Raw genomic sequence first — 19,082 nt, 5'->3', positions numbered from 1 at the left:
GACGGGTCAACGTTCAAAGTCTGTTTGGTGCGACTGACTGATCAGTTTGAACATAGGAGCCATAGAGGGCGACGTGTACATAATCAGTCTAATCAGGGCCCGTCAGTCAACGCTAAGTCAACTAATCTCCGTCACCTGCCGTGAACACGATTGTCCTGACTCACAAGACCTGATCGCGGCGATGCAGCGATCGGCGGCAATTTCTTTGACCTGTTTAATTTCTACAGCAGTCTTGATCAAGTCCTCTCCGCCAGAGGTTGGATTCACGTTGGCAAACTCTGTTCAAATTATGGCACTCAGTCCTGGAGATCCTAATTCTTATTCTCGACCGGGTACAGCCGTTATTATTAATTAAAATGTTGCTGCAATTTTTATTTTTTTAGTTTGTTTCGGTGCACAATATTAACCATTTGCAACACATGCCGAAAAGTCTTAACCTAGAGAAAAGACATTTTATTTCATCTAAATTCACTGTCGACAGTACAATCAGTACAATTGAAAATATATATTTTCTATTTCAATTTTTGAGTGAACCTTGCATTTTGGAATCTGCATCATATTTATTACAAAGAATACATTTCAATGCAACAAACTGTTATTGTCAGTAGTCATTTCAAACCTTTTGGACCTTTTAAAATTTACAGATTTAGCTGTTGTTACGCATACGAATCTGAAACTCAGTGTTGATTTTGATGCAAAAATATTACGGGGGTGGGCTACCTTGTATGTCAAAAAATGTGGCATTACCGATGAACTGGTAAGTTGGATGGAGCAGTAATTCCGAAAGGCAATTCTTAGTTGGATTATGATACATCGAAAAATTTCATAGATTTTGGATCATAAAGGATTAAACATTTCATCCATTTTGAATGATGCTGATGATACTGCTTTACAATATGTGCTGGGAGAAGCTGTTGAATACGGGGAAAAACTCAGCATAAAATTGCCACAATCGGAGTCCAGCAATAATACGTAACTGAATTATTTGTAAATTGATTTTATCCATTATGTACTTAATTTTATAGGATTATTACAGCCTTTGATTGTGATAAAACGATTTATCAGCTTGTGTCATGAGGTTTGATAAGCAATCAATTCTTTTATTTTAATATAGTAATTCCTTGTATTAAACCCAATGCTGATAATGGCAAGTGGTATCTACTTGTTATTTTTGTGAGGACCAAAACTATTCACACACCTGCAACTGTAATTGAATTCATGTTAAATTTAATTTTCTTCCCATATTTTCACAGGTATAAAATAAGGATACACTATGAGACATCTCCGAATGCCAGTGCACTGCAGTGGCTTCAGCCTGAACAAACTGCAGGTGGTGATTATCCATTCCTGTTTTCACAATGCCAGGTACTAGACTAATCACAATTATTCCTCTTGTTGAAAGTGATTATGCATTGATGATGAGGATTTTATTAATAGGCGATTCATGCACGGTCCATGGTTCCATGCCAAGATACTCCATCTGTGAAGTCAACATATAGTGCTGAGGTGATGTAGCTAGTCACTATCAGTAAATTCAATTAGAATTAACACATCATGTTACTGTATGGAATTAATTCCAACATAGATAAAAGCACCTGCTAATCTGACTGTCTTGATGTCAGCTTTGCGTGAAGAAGTGATTGAGTCAGATGGAGCAACCAATACATATAAGTTCAATCAGCCAGTTCCTATTCCCATCTATCTGCTAGCAATCGCAGTCGGAAAATTGGAATCTCGACAAGTTGGTCCGAGAACACATGTTTGGGCAGAAGCGGAATTTATCGAACAAAGCGCGTATGAATTCGCTGAAACGGAAACTATGTTGAAGACTGCCGAAGACATCTGTGGCCCTTATGTTTGGGGTGGGTGAATTTCTTGTTCAGATTCCTCATTGCTTTTTGTGAGAAATTACACATCACTGATTTGACTGTTATGGTTAATTTTTTAGGAATTTATGACTTGCTTATTCTGCCTCCAAGTTTTCCATTTGGTGGAATGGAAAATCCATGTTTGACTTTCGTGACACCAACTGTACTAGCTGGAGATCGGTCCTTGGCTGGTGTGGTAGCACATGAAATATCTCACAGCTGGACTGGCAATTTAGTGACCAATGCAAACTTTGAACACTTTTGGCTTAATGAAGGGTTTACGATGTTTGTTGAACGCAAAATAGACGGAAGAATGTTTGGAGATAAGTTTCGTGATTTCTCTGCAATTGCAGGGCTCAATTCCCTGAAAGAAGCTGTAAGTTTCAGTTTTCTGTCATTCCACGACTGTATTTCAATCATGTACATCATGTCCGAGAATTCTGTTGCTTAGATTGCGACGATTGGGGAAAATAATCAACTGACAAATCTGGTACCCAGTTTGATAGGTGTGAACCCAGATGACGCATTTTCGGTGGTACCTTATGAAAAGGGTCACACATTTTTATACTACATCGAACATCTGCTTGGCGGCCCTCAAGTGTTCGAGCCATTCCTAAAGTCTTACTTGGATAAATTCAAGTATAAAAGCATTGTAACATCAACTTGGAAAGAATACTTGTATGAATACTTCCATGACAAAGTAGAGGTGAGATAATGATCATCACACAGTATCTTGCGGAATTAATTTTGTTGTACGGCAATACAATTAACATTGTAATCATTGTAGGTACTAAATACTATTGATTGGGAAACGTGGCTATACAAACCAGGAATGCCCCCTGCAATTCCAGCTTACGACAATGCTTTGATTGAAACTTGTAAACATCTGACAAAGCAATGGCTACAGTGGGATGAAAATACAAGTTGTCCGTTCAATAAATCAGACATCACAAATCTCACCTCGAATCAGAGAATTGAGTTTTTGGATGAATTATTGTTGGCTGATGAAATTCTATCTCAAAAGAAATTGGAAACCCTGAATGAAAAGTACGACTTCGACACAATCAAAAATTGTGAAATCAGGTACAAGATATCAAAATTACACAGTTCTCTACCCGATTTCATAACTGGTATAATCACACATCCATATTTTTCCTTGCATAGGTTCAGATGGTTACGTCTCTGTTTGAAGGGCCGATGGAGGGCTAAGGTGACACCTGCACTAACTTTTGTAACAGAGCTAGGGCGTATGAAATACGTTCGACCAATATTCCGGGATGTATATGCCTGGGAAGAAGTTCGCCAACAAGCCATTGACACATTCTTAGCGAACAAAGACAAGATGATGTATGTTAGTGCCTATACAGTGGCCAAAGATTTACATCTTGATATCAATGGTTAAATTTCACACGCCACTGACAAAATTGGAATATAATCACCCATACCCTTTGGAAAGCCTCGGATGTCACCTCGTACTATAGGATTAAGTGCATATTTTGATGTATATGTTTTATAATATATCTTCTACGTCCTTGCTAATGGAATTAAATGTCTCATTAGAGTCGGTACCTAATTTTATCTGTTTAAATTTATTTTCATGAGTCTATATACAGATGCATAACACTAAAAGTTTGACTTGGTTTAAATTCAGGAGATCTTTCCATAGACCTTTAAAGGCATATGATACCTGCTATGAACTTCAAGCTACATTACCTTTTTGTCATCCTAGCATCTCCTAACTTGCATATGTCATTAGCCAACTTATCGCACAACATAATCTGTGGGATAATCCATAATTTTAGGAAATTGTTCAACTTCTTCTGGTGACATATGATCCAATCGTTTTGGAACAGGTCTCAATTGTTTTATCTGATTGCTGATATTGCCTAAAATTTCTTCCGGGACTTTGCTGTCTGGAAATAGGTGCAAACGTTGCATTGTGTGTCTCCGTTGTAAGTTGCCTACCATGGAAGTATACACCGCCTTTTTAAGGACCTGTTGGAAAACGGAAGAATGGGTTAAATCCCTGATGAAAACAAAATTAGACAATTTAAACCAAATCCTCTAAACCGTAGTTCAATATCCTACCAATACGGGATTTTTGTTATGTAACTCCCAAGCGAGTGTCCACGAAGCACCCCCAGGATATCCAGTGTGATGGAAATACACTCGTTTTCGCCATTCATCTCCTCTTAATGCTATATCTCTAGTATTTATAACAACCACATGGTCTCCACAGTCATCTGTAGACATTAAAAGAACTTAAGAGCTAAGCAGAATTCAAAATCAGAGTTTGTAATCAAATATATTTTATAGGAAATATACGTACTCATAGGATGATATATAGGTTTATGAAGTCCCATTAGATATTTTTTTATAACTTCTGCGCTGTTGAACGGGTTTTGCCAGGTAGCGTCATAGAGATGCCAAGTTCTGGTAAATGTGGCCCATTGCTAATAATGTATTAAATGATTAATCAGCATTCGAAAAAACTAAATTCAAATTAAGGAATTAGCAAAAAAATAATAGTAACAAATGTTATTTTGAATCTAACCTGTGCCCTCCTTAATGCAGACATTATAAAGTTACACTTTTATTCTATCGATAAAAACTCATAAAAGTGTCGTTCCGGTTTTTCTAACCACGTATTCATTCATAAATTTGTTATTGTCCACAACTCAATTACTTTTTTAATTTTTACTGTGTACGAAGGAATTGCAGGGGTACCTCCCTTCCAAGATTACCTTCTCCACGCTAGCAGCAGTAACATCAAGTAGGGTAACATCGTAGCTACATGACGACGATGTTACAAATGTACGTACGTACATTATATTCCTATTGGCTGATATCATCTTGTCATCGAATCCCACGTACCAATCACACGTACGGACATTCCATCAGATTCTTCACGATGCTAATTAGCATTTCCGGTTAGCTTACCGTATTTCTGCTTGTTTCGTGCGTCGCGAACTTTCTACAAGTTAGAAGTTTTCACTCGCTTAGAAAGACTAGCGTATTTGTCGTTGAATCTTCATCGAATAAAACACGATTCTTGTTTTCTGTCGTCGAGCTTGTGATACTCCTTCGAGTGAGAATAATCCGAGGAGTAAAGCAGAGAAGAATTTAACTTGATCTGGTTCAGGCATATCATATCTCCGATGTCTCTTTTTGGTTCACTGATGGGTGATTTTGAAGATGATCCTGTGATTGGGTAAGGTCATCTGTAATTGCTGTGATTTATAGCCGAGAACATCATTAAATGAATATTTTTCTCATCGAATGATCTCCAAACATCCGTAATGTCAGTCTGGCAGATCGACGACATCCATGACATGCCTCATAAAGTAGCATCTTGATATTGATTTTATTTTCATATTAAATTCGATATTCTCCTCATTATTGGTTGCAATTAAGATAAGTTAGATGGGGGTTGTATTATTCAATCACTTCACTTTCGGTTATACATGATCCAATAGTTATGGCAAATTATTTCATCCATGTTCCAAAAATCAAAAAACTTGCACAGTTCAGTAGGGTTTAGTTCATTCATCGCCACTTGAAAACTGTAATTCTGTCTGCAATGCCATAATAATGAAAATTGACAGATCAATGTAGCCGTGCCAACATAACATCATTTCATTTAGAATAATAGTGTAGCTTTTCAGCTATTTTGAGGATCTAGCTTTTTATACCATACTGGTATTAATATGACTGTGAAATATTAAATTACTTGCCTACCGACATGGATGACTATGGACTATACACATATTGAGGTATTACCAATAAATAGTTTGTGACCAAAACTATTTCAATTTCAATAGAAGTCACATGCGATCCATGAGATACATGATGAACAACATGACGAACTCGCTATTCAGTGACCCTTTTGGCATGATGGGTGGACCACCAGCACTTACTGCTCCAAATCATCGAGGCAACCCTCGTCACAATGAAATGCAGATGATACCCTTTGGTTTCCCTCCTATGCCTGCTTTTAACATGAACAGGGTCTTTACAGACTTTGTGAGTAGTAAATTCTTGGTTTTTTATTTTTGGATATTGAACATGATTCAATCTTTTTCATTGGTCAAGAATTTCTGACTTTAGGCTGACAATGAGTCTTAGATGACACGTTATTTTAAATAACGCGATTTTCCAGGGAAATATGGCCCCAAACAATGGAAATTGTCACTCTTTCATGAGTCGTTCTGTCATGACCATGACCAGTGGTCCTGACGGTAGGCCACAAGTTTACCAGGCATCATCATCAACCAGAACAGCACCTGGTGGTGTGAAGGAAACTAAAAAAACCGTTTGTGACTCTCGCACCGGCACTAAAAAAATGGCAATTGGACACCATATCGGTGAAAGGGCTCATATCTATGAACGAGAACACAACCTTCATAGTGGCGAACAAGAGGAACGTCAAGAATTCATTAATCTCGAGGAAGGCATGTCTCACTCTTTCATACTGATACTCAAACTGCCATTTAGAAACTGTCGTTGATGAAGGCGCAGATTCATTTTACCTCATATCTTACCTTTGTAATATTTTATATTTGTAGAAGAAGCTGACGAGTTTAACAATGAATGGGAAACACGCACAAGGCACGCAGTTGGTGCTGTGGATTATGATACGCGTGGAACACCTGGCCATACTTCTTCTCGACACAGGACCCGTCCTGAGCACAGCCCCCTGGCACTTCCGGCACCAGCAGCAAGGTTAGTTTGCTACAAAATATCATTTGATTTTTAGTTAATCATGTTCTATTTGTGGTCATCCTCTAAGTCGATGATTAGAGTATCATAATGGGTTACAGACCCGTTGTTTTCCCTGCATATTCTCAAAGAGTATTAAAATGTTGATCTTCAATCCAGTACTTACTTTAGTTTACCTGTGCTTGCTTTTGTATCCGGTCATATAATTACGCATGTGACACGCATGAGTTAGAATTTGCTCATATGACTCTCAGGTAGAAATTGCACTATATTTATAATATTACGTTATACGCAGTATCTTATCATAGTCCTTTCTCTTCGTTTAATATTTTAATTGTAACATACTTATACTACAACTTCAGATTATCCTTTATCTAGCAGATACAAGAAGCGTGGCAGACGATCTGGTAGAGAGTCCTTCCCAAAAAAGTAATAACACAAAATGTCCATCCCGCCAACATGATAATTCGCCTCCCCCCAATCAGAACTGTAAAATTATCTTGTAACCCAGCTCTGCAATAAAAACTTTCTCTAAGCACAGCCAAAATTAAATAAACAGAGGTCGATTTGTTATTTCATAATCTTCTAGCGCTATAACTTGTATAGTCGAATGCATACTTTTAGAATAGTACGTCATGTCACAGATTAATTTGTACAGTTGGACAGTTAGTCTAGATAAAATAGGTAGCATCTTGGATAGATGTATTTTCACATTAAATTATTTTTTATTTTTTTATTTTATGTTTCTGGTCTGGTTGTGGTTGGTATGCTTTTGTAGCAGACTATCTAGTCGCTCGAGGTGGGCACCTTCTCCGAGGCGAGGTTTGAGAACCTCGAGTAATCCAAAGTCCAGCAGTTTGTTGTCAACATCACGGTAAGCTTCCATTGGTATACACTTCGTTTTACCTCTTCAAATTGTAAACTCAGCCTCATTTATAATCGAAATAGGTAACTGAAGAAAGAGACTTTATCTCGAGATTCTAAATTGTGATGTTGATGACACGTGGTTTCTTCTCTTTTGACTACCTAATCCTTAATATCAAGTAAATTTTCTCTCATTTACACATGTAACAAGGGGATTGACTGATTCTTGTAATTCGTCCACTGAAGGGAATGTATGCACAGATAAAAATCATTCTCTTCCTTACATGAGTACAAAAATTTTAACAGGTGATCTTTCCAATCAGAGTTTGAAATTCAAATCAAATATAACAGACAAGCAGCAGGGTGCAACAAAACTTGTTTCATATTATACACATGAAAGCATTACTGAATTTGTCGAATATCATCTGTTGTGTATTGCAGGTACAGCCGAAAATATTAATAGTTAAAAGCATAGTACACAGTGGTGACGCTAGTACGACGTAAGTACGACGCGTAACATTCACTTTTATACTAACTACATTACTTTAACTTTGTTAACGAAAATCTGTCCCTTATCCATACACATTGTACCATCTCTTTAGTGATACCATGTGATACATATTTATTAATTTTAACGACGTCGACCCACATAATGTTGGGCATGTAGTTGTGATTTTAAGCTCCTTTCAAAAACAGATTTAGCTAGATTCTATCGAAATATCAATCATTCCATCACTAAATAGTTGACTTGACATGAAGTTCTGGAATGGAAAAAACGTGTTCTGTTTTGATTTTGTTTGCATACAGTAATCATGAATCAACCCCGATTGTTTGAATTATTAACAATAACAATTACTTCCATCTATCTATGAAATCATGACAAGACTAAAATTTAGTACACAGGACTTAAAAACATTTAATAATTGGAACACAAAACTACTTCGGCCCTGTGTCATTCGATGTAATATATCCCTTGTATACTTGAACTGTAGATTTCTTGATGTGATATTCTCATGGTTTCTAATATCCTTCTGGCTAAAATGTTTTGTGCAGTTCGTAATTTGTGAGCATGTGAAGCACATGGTAGCGTTTGTGTATTTGAAAAGTATGAAAGTACAGACATCAAGACACAAAATTACTCATGTCCAACTTTAATTTTCTGGCACCATTCGCAAAATACATTCACCCAGTCCATTTCATCTGATGAACCAATATTTCCATTGATTTCCATTTCATTAGTATCATCGAATATTATTAACAATCGATTGTTGGATCCGTTATATTTAATTACTCCATATTGGCCTGGATTTGAACAAGTTTTTTTCACCTGTATTGCTACCTGTATACTTGGTTGGACAATATGCAATTAGTGCATGATTTTTCAGATGACTGTATAAACAAAACTAATTTTTGCAAATTTTATCCCTTTTCTTTTTTCAGCACTGATACGTCAGAAACTACAACAAATGCTACTGTTACACAACCTCCGGCAAATTTACCTGCTGGTTCAGGAAGTCGCAAGCGCGATCGTAGCCCAGAGATTGAAAGCAGTAACAAACGACACTCCAAACCTGATTCCGATGTTTGAAGAATCTGCTCCATAGGGTTCATGTCATAGCTCATTTTATTTCTGTAGCAAGATCTCGGTATGTTTCACTATTTATTTCAATCTTTTGCAATCGTGCAATAAAATATTGGTATTACTTTCATCTTACTAACAACTTTCAAATTGAATTACCGGCTAACCAGGAACCGAGCACAAGTTTGGTTTATTGTACAGCATGTTGTACTAATAAATTAACCAGATTTACATACGTAGATTACATTTATACTGATTTCACTTAGTGTCGAAAGAAAAGAAAGTTTTACCAGGCACAGTATTAAATTCTAATTATGTATTACCGAGATTTTGCTGTATTATATCGTAAGCTGTACGATACTGTCCCACGCATTTCAATAATCTCGATGTTATAATTAAAATAATTCTAAATCGAAGGCTTAAGAGCTGTTAGTATTTATATTGGTCGAGAACATTAGCTTAACAGTGTTGTTGCGTTTTCACTCACCGAGCCCTATTTTCTTTTGGGACACGACTCCAATCAGGCTTATAGGTCAGAGATTGTGAAAATGAATCTTCATAAAGTACAATATAGTTTTTTAATTCGCTATGTGAGTTTCTGAATGTTGTTCTTCAGTTGTTTGAACACGATGCGATTCAAGCACAATAATCGCCTCTGGGGTTTAAGAGTAGCTATTAGTTCTACAACTTATAAGGAAATCAAACGAATATATTTATATTTATATTTTTTTTCGGTTAAACTGAATAGCTATTGCTAATTTGGATGCAAAACTTTACGCTGCGAGTAGTTCCATACTTTCTGACGTGATCTTTGCATATTTTTTTTCTTATCTAAAATAGATAGAAATTGATCGGTCACCTGTTTTTTTCTAAATACTGATGCATGAGATGGAATGACATTTATTCACGAACAAAGCATGTGTAGCAGAGCTCGGCTTATCTGTAAAGGGACTGTAGTTTAAAGATTAGAGATTCTACTGCATAATTGAGATATATCGTAGGTTGTAATATAATTATAATTAATCACGTAGATACTTGTAGATCGATTGGAAGGGACAAAAAAATAAGGATATATTTTGGGACAGGATCTTTCGTTATGCTGAAATAATCACACATTTCACTTGTTAAAGTGCTTACTTTCTTGATTTATTCGAACTGAACCAAGCAGAGAAATCTGTCATTACATAATTTAGCATAGTTACTGACAAAGCAAAATTGTAAAGTGTGGTATAAAATAAATATAATATCGTACCCCATACCAATATTATTTCAATTGCATACTACTTCGAGTAATTGTCGCGTTGTATATTCAATGAAAATGTTCTCAACTTTATTTCTAGTTTTAACTTTATTATTGGTATGTAGGTATTATGAACAGAGTTGTCCAATGTAAAAACCTTTAGTTTCGTTGTACAGTGTTCTTGGACAGAGTAATTGGAGTCTGGTCCCGGTGGTATATAAAACGTTTATAATATTAATTTTTGACGAACATTTTCACTGAATAACAAAGTAATTACATGTACAGACAAATCCCAACCTACGCTATACCCGAATACAATATAACATGAGAATTAAAAGACAAATAAACTTCGCTCAGTAATAAACTGAAAATAGGTAGTTGTTAAAAAAATGTGTACATTGAAACCATAGTAAATAATAAGAAAAGAACAAAAGAGGAAAGCTGGCAGAAAAAATGATAATCTTTGGGATTTTGCTGGCACCACTTCGGGTGGAGCAACTTCTGTTAATTGTCTTCAGCCAAGGTGTTGATTCTTGCGTTGATGGTTAAAAGTTGAGCAATGTACTTTGTATCGTGCATCACAGTAGCAAGATTGGACAAAAGACCTTCAAATTTTTCGCACGTTAGACCCATCTGGCGTGCACATTCCAAAAGTATTGTGGTTTCCTCGGCATCGTGTGTAGTCTGAAAAATAAAAATACGTAACAATGAATTAATATGAGTAGTTTGGATGGCTATGGTGTTTCGGTAACAATGAGAAATATTCAGACTGCGTATTCATTTTTCGTATCGTATAACTAGATAATCACCTTAGGCGAGCCAAAAAATTTACTGAATGGCATCTTTAAACGTTTTTTCCCGTTGCTTGTTTGGTAAAAAATGGTAAAGCTGTGCGATTGATTAATGTCCCGCACAACTGGAAAGTAAATTCCAGCAGTCACGTGGCCTTTGGTATCTCTGGCAAGGAGACTTCTGAAGTTGTAGACCAAGTTACGGCGTTCAGTTACATCGATGGCAGTTAAATAAGGTCTTGCGACGTATATAAGAGCAACTTGTGTTCTTTCTTGAGCTCCTGGCCTGTTCTCTCTTTCATGCCATTCGACATAATCAGAATCCGTAGCGCACATGGTGTAGTTATACTCTTTTTTACAGTTGGGCTCTTCAGATTGCGTAAACCACCCAGTGTGAGGGTATAGTTTGTCAGCCATAACTGTTACTACACGCGCAACATGGTAGCCAGGGTCAAGGAGTAAAACTCCTCGACGATCATTGATCTCAATCTTCAGACAAACCAAAACGTGTTCCTTTTCACCACTATCTGCGGCTGGGGGACCTCCAACATACCCAGCGATGTCACCGATTGTCTGCAAAATTAAAAAGAACTTTGTTGTAAATATTAAGTGTGACTGACCACTGATTGAATGTTTTCATTCCTGGGCAAAAGGTTAGTCATTTCTCTCAGGAAGCAGAAATTGCAAAGTATCTGATTCAACTATAAATTCTCACCTCTTCACAAGATACCAAGTACAAACGACCTGCTATCCCAGGGAATTTCTTGTTTAAACTGCACAAGCGTCGCAGTAACTCAAAGCCAAGACCCACACATGTATGATGTTCATTAGTAATCACTGGCTGGTATTTGCGATAAAAGCGTTCTAGCGAAGTTTCTCCACTTACTTTGAACTCTTCATAAAGCCTGTAGGCAGAGAATGGAGAAAAACAGTTGGATTAATGCTTTTATTCTGGAAATTTATTAGATAACTCAAGTTAACTGACGCAACTCTACTAAAAAATTAACTTGATTCCAAAAAATAACATGTTGTGAAATAATACCTAAGGAAGTTGCTGACGGTGTCGTAGCGATGCTCACGCAACAGACGTTGTGTTTCAAGTTCAACGCTGCCTGCTAGTTCCTCATATTGTTCGACCGTAGGAAAGGTCAGGGCTGGTGACTCGTCATTGGCCCAAACCGGCAGGGGTAACGGTAGGCCCCTGATCCAGGGCCCACGTGCCTGCCCCCGCGGCTGGCACCATGTTTCTGCCGTCTCGAGTCAACTTGGCCATTCGCTGCCCCATCGCCCAACGGTCGGCACATAGCCACGCTCATCCCTGCAGCTGCTTATCGGCTCCACAGGGCGCTCTCCGTGCTTTACGATCTTCTCTCGCTCTAAAATCAGGAGTTTAGTGGTCAGAAATGTTTGAACCAATTTAATGCAAAGCCATCATGGTTAGTGAAATAATTTTATGTTACAGGATTCATCGGGTGAATAATATTTTGATTACATTAGTCGCCGTCACCTCAACCCTCGTGTTCGGTCCAAGATGGCGTTAGTTCACAGTTGACGCGTGGTGAATCAATACGGATTGGAATGTTTTATGCCACGTGTGCCATGAATGGTCTCTCAAATGTATGCGTATGTTCAGACCGTCGAGGGTAACGAATTCAGACTTAGAGGGTATGCCGCGATGACGCATCAGCAAAAACGGGACTGAGACGAAAAAAAGCAGCTCATGCTCGACTATGTCCAGATAGATACGCAGAAGCGTCATAACGAAAAATATCCAATTACAAAACCAAAATTCGAAATAGATTTTTCTTGCATTTACACAACCGTATGTAATACATGAAATTAAAATAGGTCAGAGCGAGATGCACGAAACACAAGTTTATTTAAAGATTCATAATTCTTTGTATTGCCATTGGAATGTGTGGATTATACTGTAATATGAAACAAAAATAACTACGTCGATGGCAAGTATAATCACACAACGGAATATCACGAAATGTTTGGATACGTCAAAAATGGGTACCGGAAAACGTTTCCAAACAAAGAGAAAGTAACGACGTCAAACGTTAACAGTTCTCAGAGAAAGACGCCATCGTTGGTAGTAGTTGGTGAGTAATTCATAAGAATCGCACCATCGAATCCCACTGCTAGTCAAGGTTAGTGCGTAATTCTTAAATAAATTTTTAAGAACAAAAATAAATCAAATAACAATAATGAACACATAGGAAAATCTTGTAAAATTAGCGGCTTGAGGTTATGGTAACAACAAGCGATCGACATCAAGGTAATATGTATTGACAACGGTAATAATATCGCTAATCACAATTGCATATGTCATGTGAATTTTATGATAAACTTACCCATACAATGAGCGCACCAAACAAATAAAAACTGTCGCTCCCTAAAGGCTTATTAAAGTTCACGCGTCCGAAGTCCAAGCAGAACTGAATTGGAAGGACCTGCGCAGAAGAATATATAGGTTTGTAGCACCCCCACCCTTTCCGTTTCGCTCCCCTCTTCTCCAGTTCGTAGTTCACTTACGCCCCCTCTGCACCTGCGACTGATTGTGAGTCTTTCCCCAACAACCTCACCACTGCCACCTCCCACCTTCACCTTCGCGGTCAATTCCACCCCAACACTATAAACAATTCAGTTATGCAAACTATCGACGGATGCGTCACTAATAATTATTTGTACTTATTCAAAGTCCAGCCACAAAAGTTATGCTTGTTTCGCATTTTATGTCCATTTGAAAATACTTTTAGATGGCAGAAGCGCACAGGATAATCCACGGCGAGGATGACCCGATGCAATTGAAGGAGAGAAAACGTTCATCCGTTTTGCCCGAGACAAAACGAGACGCTGGGCGTCGCGGCGCCGTTTCTCCTAAACCCTGTCACTCGTCTACACCCACTTGCCGGTGACGTCACAATCGATATCCTCCACCTCCCTCGTCTTCAACATTGTTTCTACCCCCATTCTCTTTGGTTTCTACCACCAACAAGTCGACGCGGGGGCGTCGAGACGCCTTTCCCCTAATCAGCCACGTGAAACTCCTCTGAACTGACATGTGCCCTGATATTACGCACGCATCATGTGTGTCTAGCATAGTACATGAAATACACACCTTGTCATTAGGTTTGTACAGCCGATGACCGGTAAAAATATTGTTTGAATTATTAACGACATGCGTAAAAGTAGAAATTTAGTTTCACGTATGTCCTCATTTTTTTTATCTCTTTGCTATGAGATAAAATTGGAAATATGTATTCATGATGCGTAATGAATTTCACGTAGGTACTCGAGAGATTCTATCACGGAATAATCTACTATTTTTAGTTGGATTAGATCAAATTGTAATACATATCACCACGCTTTCGAGGGTAACGTGACCTTCAGATTTACCAGTATTTCTTGATGTCATTCGATGTCACTGCAGGGTATGAAGTACAATATTATCGATAGTTTCGTGATCTGTAGTTTTGCTTTTACTATTTTTAATTGTCGGTAGCCTTGAAGGCTCGCTGGTCCAATCATACATTCATTAAATTCGTTCTTTGCATTGTTAGAATGGGGCCAATGAAACCCGTTTACATGATCCAGAATGGTAGAAAAATACGTATCCACATGGCATGGGCAATTTGTTGCATGTATGTAATACGAGACAACAGAATCACTTCAATGCTACTAAACAATCGCTTGCAGCAGCGTCAACACGAGTTTTATTTGTAGCGATTATTACTCGGATGATTCACTACTGACGTTACATTGTTAGGTGGAAATCCCTCTAATATTGATTCGTCAGAAATGGCGCACCCTGCGGTTTTACTGCTCTTATCAGCATCTGTTTTTATCCTTCTCTATCACACGATATATTTCCTTGAATTGGGCCGCAGCCAGTCCTGGATAAATGGACATCATGCGTTATAAACCAAGGCTATTTCCCTCTGCGTGACGTAATACCTCACCTTACAGTTTACCCTAGGGGTAAGTTGGACATACTTTCACCTATCAATTCATTGCAACATCAGAAACTAAGAATTATATAGCTGCAGGTAGAGACTAGCCAGAAACCGAACCGAAGTAATCGTATCAGTTATTGTTTACCCCTTTTCAACGATACGATGAAAAATCAAAGGGGCAAAAGCTTCTTCCGTCCGATCCATCGACTCAAGGTATTATACTAGCAGGTATCAGCGATGCGTCATACTACCTGCGTCACGAGTTCGGCAAAGAAAAAGAAAGGAGACGTCGTTACAACGGTATAACTCGGATTGCAGTCTGTTACGCAATCGACCTTGAAAGAAGAAACGCTAAAAGTAGCGAAAGAATCACGAATTATCAGCTGCAGCTTAAAGGCAGTAGAAGCTGCGTAGATGAAGTATTTTTTCTAATCTCCATCAGTTGCTGATAGCACGTACTAAAGAATGTCTGTAGCATCTAGAGACCCAAATACAATTTCCTCCTGGAGTTTCCTGGTGTGAAACGTCAGACGTTATTATCAACTGGAATTCCAGTACGTGTAAATATCGAATTATATAAAGAACATCGGAGGAAACACGTCATTTTTTTTTTTTTTTATTATCGCGAAACTTCACGGTAGTGTACGCGTGTTAATTAACTGTAATGGCGATAAAAAATTTGTTCGCATTCGCAAACAACGGTTCGCAGACATACTTCGACCTCGTACACCGCATACGCAGCAACGGTCTTGTTTCAACGACGTCACGTTTTTCAAACCCCTTTCCAGTTTATACAATACGAACGAGTTGCCATACGAGGACCATTCGAAATTGCCTTCATGAATCCGACTTCGAGGCGCAGTTTGCACTCTCATTATACTGAATTGATTTGTCGAATAAGTTCCGAATCTAAAAAGTCGAAAATTTAATGAGTAATTCACGCTGTTCATGCAGATTGATCAGAACCAGTAACACTGGTTCCAATCAGAGACTTAGAACTAGACCTATATGTCCGCTACATCCCTTCTACGTCCCATCCCTTCAAACGATTACAATACGTTTATATCGCGTCTTGCAATGTGCCTGGTTAGAATTTTCTAGGTATTTTGCTTCGGTCGCTTGACGATGGATAATAGGAATCAGAATCGCAAACATTGCTGTTGATATATTTATAATAATGTCGTAGTAGAACGCTTCGAAGTACGTCATGCAGAATACTTGTTTGTTTGATTCAATAATGCATGTATATATAGCTCATCACGAATCGTACTCCGATTTCGGACTAGTTTTCTCTAAATAGCTGGTAGTGCTTTTTTTCTTTATGCTTTTTAGCTGTTGGAAACCAATTTTTCAGTATCGAATTTTATCCAAGGATTTTCAAAGGCTGCGCTCTTCGATGGCGACGAGCAGATATATATATTTTTTAATGGGAAATACGCTGGTATTGGCAGTTTGAAGATTTCAAACCACTCCAAGTTACGCTCACGCCAGCTATAAATACAATCTACCGAAAAAACTGCATAATTTGCATACATGAAACGAGATTTAAAACAAACTCGTAACTATGATAAATCGTCGCATTGCACTGGTTATCCCCCCGATATCCTTTCACCATCCAGCTGATCTTGATCACTTGAAACTTGAAACTTGATTAAATAATAATAAAAGAGAAATACTTGAAATTCATCGCTGATCTATGACGGTACGACCAAGAGGTCAGATCATTTACGTGGTCAATCTTCGATCAGCTGCTGTACCATTTTACATGAATGGCCGTTGTTCGTTGGTGCTCGGTACCAAGGCTAAAGATTACGATCTGTGTCTTTTGTTGGACCGGCCACGGGCAGTTTGTTTTCTTCAAGAAATATTTCGTGATTTCGACATGGAATATACTAATTGTAAGTTCAGAAGAATTGATAACAATACGTGGACTTTGAATACTGGGTGCTGTTGAACGTAGATTCTGCAATCTAATCTCCGCAGGAAATCGATCTACATACATATGTATCGGGCATTTACATATACGTTGAGGGCTCCATGTCCTGCTTTTCTTTTTTACAGTTAGTCCGGATTTTTCACAAGCTTCTTGCGTTTGGATGGTAATTATTTACAAAAAGTTTACCAATGAAGAGACGAAAAAAAAAAAATTCAATCAAATTCACCCCTTACAAAATATTCTACCAACTCTTAACAAAGAATTATAAAGCACTCAATATACGTATTTATGGTAACGCGCAGTACGCCGTTAATCTGCACGCAATAAATACATCTATGCATAATCTTATACTACGAACTATCCATGTAAAAACCGGACTGATCGAGAACAGGCCGGTATATATATATACATACAAAAATACCTATTTACATACCTAAGTATATGTACATGTAATACGGTTATGTGGTGGATGTAGATGTGGAGTAAACCAAGGTCGATATTTTTAGGTCATTGATCGTACCGAGTAGTCTGCCAGTGGAATTTTTTTTTTCCATTTTTCAAACGCAATGAAAATAAGATGTATGCACGGGTACCTATGTTATAATATAATAGGGTAATAGGAGGACTTCTCCTCAATACGGTATGGGAGTCATGGAATGATAATGAAATTTGAACGATCTTTCGAGTGCAAAAATACTCGGTTTGTTGTAAGAAGAGTTGCGGAGATAAGACATATCATACATGCAACGTTTGGGTGTATAATGTTTTCGCACTTCATTATTATACTCGACGAAGAATGGAAGTGGTTTGTATTTTATTATGTTGATCTCTGCAGCCCGACAATTAACGCCCAGTTGGACAAATGCGGGTTCCCGTTCAAATCTCTAATTTCATTATCGTATTGGAGTGAACTATGCGAGTTCGAGAACTTCGGGAGTTTATTTTCAATACACGCATCTATTTTCGGTGTTTCCATTAGCCATATTAACACACCACCACTCGACTGGAAACTACCAGATTGTTCACAACTACGACTCAACGGGATGTTTTGTAAGAAGCGAAAATTTATCTTGTAAAATGTTTCGCTTTTTCCATATTAACCACGTATGCGTTTTTGATTCGACGTAAACTTTATGCATTGCATTATGAACGCGTGTAAGAAAATTAAGCGGAAATCAAACAACCGTGTGATTATATTACGACATAGAAAGCGATTTCAAATGTTCTCCGAACAGGTCTATTATATCTAGGGGTGTAATAGGTTTCACGTTATGTGAAAACTGTATAATTTTTATATGGCATCGAATCATACTTTCTTTACTTGTGTCAGATCGTTGAAAGTCGCGTATTCAAAGATCCAGAGATAGCGTTAACTTATGAAATAAACCAGGATGTGTAAATATGTAAAGTAAATGATATTTTGCTATCGGTTATTTTTCATAGACTTGATTTCAACTGCGCAGATCATATACAAGTAATTATTGAGTCTATCAATCGTGTCGCACGATGGAAGAATTCATAATTTGTAATGATAACTGCAAATCTTTCTATATCTTATCACGCTTATGACTGTGCCTTCAAACGATGCATGATAATGTCACATCGTGTCACTCATTTCCTGTCATATCGTACATATACCTATGTACGTTTGCACGTGTTCGGTATTCGATAGACTCTTGTAACGCAAGAGAGCTGTATCGCATACTTACTCCCGATGAATATATAACTACGTACATGCATAGGAAGGGAAGGTAGAAATGATTTGATCGGCAAGGTTGGTACAGCTACCTACACGTAAAAGCGAAAGTAAATATCCCTCAGTTCATCGCTCGTGCCACTGATGTGGCTAGACACCTCTCTCCTCTGGGTTATCGGATCGAAGTCACCTTCGGAAGTTTCTCCGTGTATAACTATGTATGCCATTCGTAGACGAACAACTTTGAATCCAATTACATCTCGCTTACAGGGGCTTCTCGCATCGAGTTCTAGCAACCTTCGACTGCTATCTGGCAGCCTCATACCTTCTCTGTGCAGCACACGCGACTAATATCTGCAAGGGTGTGTGGTTACCCGAGAATCGCGGTATATCTAGTAAAAATCAACGAAAAATAGGAAATAAAAATGTA

General features: G+C 37.9%; 4 protein-coding genes across 12 annotated transcripts; 2 read left to right on the top strand and 2 right to left on the bottom strand.

Annotated features, from left to right (window-relative positions):
• Positions 1 to 3: 3 nt before the first annotated feature.
• LOC105689560 (leukotriene A-4 hydrolase) lies at positions 4 to 3,441 on the top strand. The gene is made up of 10 exons (XM_012406652.4): positions 4 to 332; positions 645 to 757; positions 830 to 972; positions 1,254 to 1,365; positions 1,438 to 1,506; positions 1,586 to 1,862; positions 1,949 to 2,244; positions 2,320 to 2,574; positions 2,656 to 2,951; positions 3,033 to 3,441. The coding sequence occupies exons 1-10, from the start codon at positions 182 to 184 to the stop codon at positions 3,268 to 3,270; spliced, it is 1,950 nt and encodes a 649-aa protein (XP_012262075.2). The 5' UTR covers positions 4 to 181; the 3' UTR covers positions 3,271 to 3,441.
• LOC105689561 (39S ribosomal protein L13, mitochondrial) lies at positions 3,439 to 4,654 on the bottom strand. Its single transcript, XM_012406653.4, has 4 exons — positions 4,423 to 4,654; positions 4,198 to 4,321; positions 3,957 to 4,111; positions 3,439 to 3,863 (listed from the first exon to the last, which is right to left on the bottom strand). The coding sequence occupies exons 1-4, from the start codon at positions 4,444 to 4,446 to the stop codon at positions 3,630 to 3,632; spliced, it is 537 nt and encodes a 178-aa protein (XP_012262076.2). The 5' UTR covers positions 4,447 to 4,654; the 3' UTR covers positions 3,439 to 3,629.
• A 140-nt stretch (positions 4,655 to 4,794) lies between these two features.
• Positions 4,795 to 10,288, top strand: LOC105689567 (myeloid leukemia factor). 9 transcript variants are annotated; one of them, XR_007278218.1, is made up of 7 exons: positions 4,795 to 5,079; positions 5,690 to 5,891; positions 6,028 to 6,319; positions 6,434 to 6,590; positions 7,337 to 7,461; positions 7,893 to 7,951; positions 8,892 to 8,974. XR_007278218.1 is itself a non-coding variant. In XM_048654723.1 (7 exons), the coding sequence occupies exons 1-6, from the start codon at positions 5,027 to 5,029 to the stop codon at positions 7,909 to 7,911; spliced, it is 816 nt and encodes a 271-aa protein (XP_048510680.1). In that variant the 5' UTR covers positions 4,795 to 5,026; the 3' UTR covers positions 7,912 to 7,951; positions 8,892 to 9,032. The 9 variants fall into 9 exon arrangements, 8 of the variants coding, with proteins under 8 accessions (XP_048510680.1, XP_012262091.1, XP_012262085.1 ...); XM_048654723.1 differs by having other exon boundaries at positions 7,369 to 7,461; positions 8,892 to 9,032; XM_012406668.4 differs by having other exon boundaries at positions 7,366 to 7,461; positions 8,892 to 9,032.
• On the bottom strand, positions 10,155 to 12,321 carry LOC105689528 (the record flags this gene model as incomplete). The annotated part of the gene is made up of 4 exons (XM_025746649.2): positions 10,155 to 10,954; positions 11,080 to 11,634; positions 11,777 to 11,966; positions 12,104 to 12,321. Coding segments are annotated over 4 exons (1,143 nt in total), but the record flags the coding sequence as incomplete, so codon positions are not given.
• Between the last annotated feature and the right edge of the window lie 6,761 nt (positions 12,322 to 19,082).

This window comes from Athalia rosae, chromosome 4, assembly GCF_917208135.1.
Source record: "Athalia rosae chromosome 4, iyAthRosa1.1, whole genome shotgun sequence".
Taxonomy (NCBI): Eukaryota; Metazoa; Arthropoda; class Insecta; order Hymenoptera; family Athaliidae; genus Athalia; species Athalia rosae.
The sequence above is the reverse complement of the archived record's forward strand: the minus strand, read 5'-3'. Positions and strand labels throughout refer to the sequence as shown.

Coding starts and splice junctions, on each gene's coding strand:
- LOC105689560 (XM_012406652.4), top strand. CDS start 182: ATGCAGCGATCGGCGGCAATTTCTTTGACCTGTTTAATTTCTACAGCA. Junction 333..644: donor TAATTCTTATTCTCGACCGG/GTACAGCCGTTA, acceptor TAAAATTTACAG/ATTTAGCTGTTGTTACGCAT. Junction 1,863..1,948: donor CTGTGGCCCTTATGTTTGGG/GTGGGTGAATTT, acceptor TTAATTTTTTAG/GAATTTATGACTTGCTTATT.
- LOC105689567 (XM_012406661.4), top strand. CDS start 5,027: ATGTCTCTTTTTGGTTCACTGATGGGTGATTTTGAAGATGATCCTGTG. Junction 5,080..5,689: donor GAAGATGATCCTGTGATTGG/GTAAGGTCATCT, acceptor CAATTTCAATAG/AAGTCACATGCGATCCATGA. Junction 5,892..6,027: donor ACAGGGTCTTTACAGACTTT/GTGAGTAGTAAA, acceptor GCGATTTTCCAG/GGAAATATGGCCCCAAACAA.
- LOC105689561 (XM_012406653.4), bottom strand. CDS start 4,446: ATGTCTGCATTAAGGAGGGCACAG. Junction 4,322..4,422: donor CTGCATTAAGGAGGGCACAG/GTTAGATTCAAA, acceptor ATACATTATTAG/CAATGGGCCACATTTACCAG. Junction 4,112..4,197: donor ACCTATATATCATCCTATGA/GTACGTATATTT, acceptor TAATGTCTACAG/ATGACTGTGGAGACCATGTG.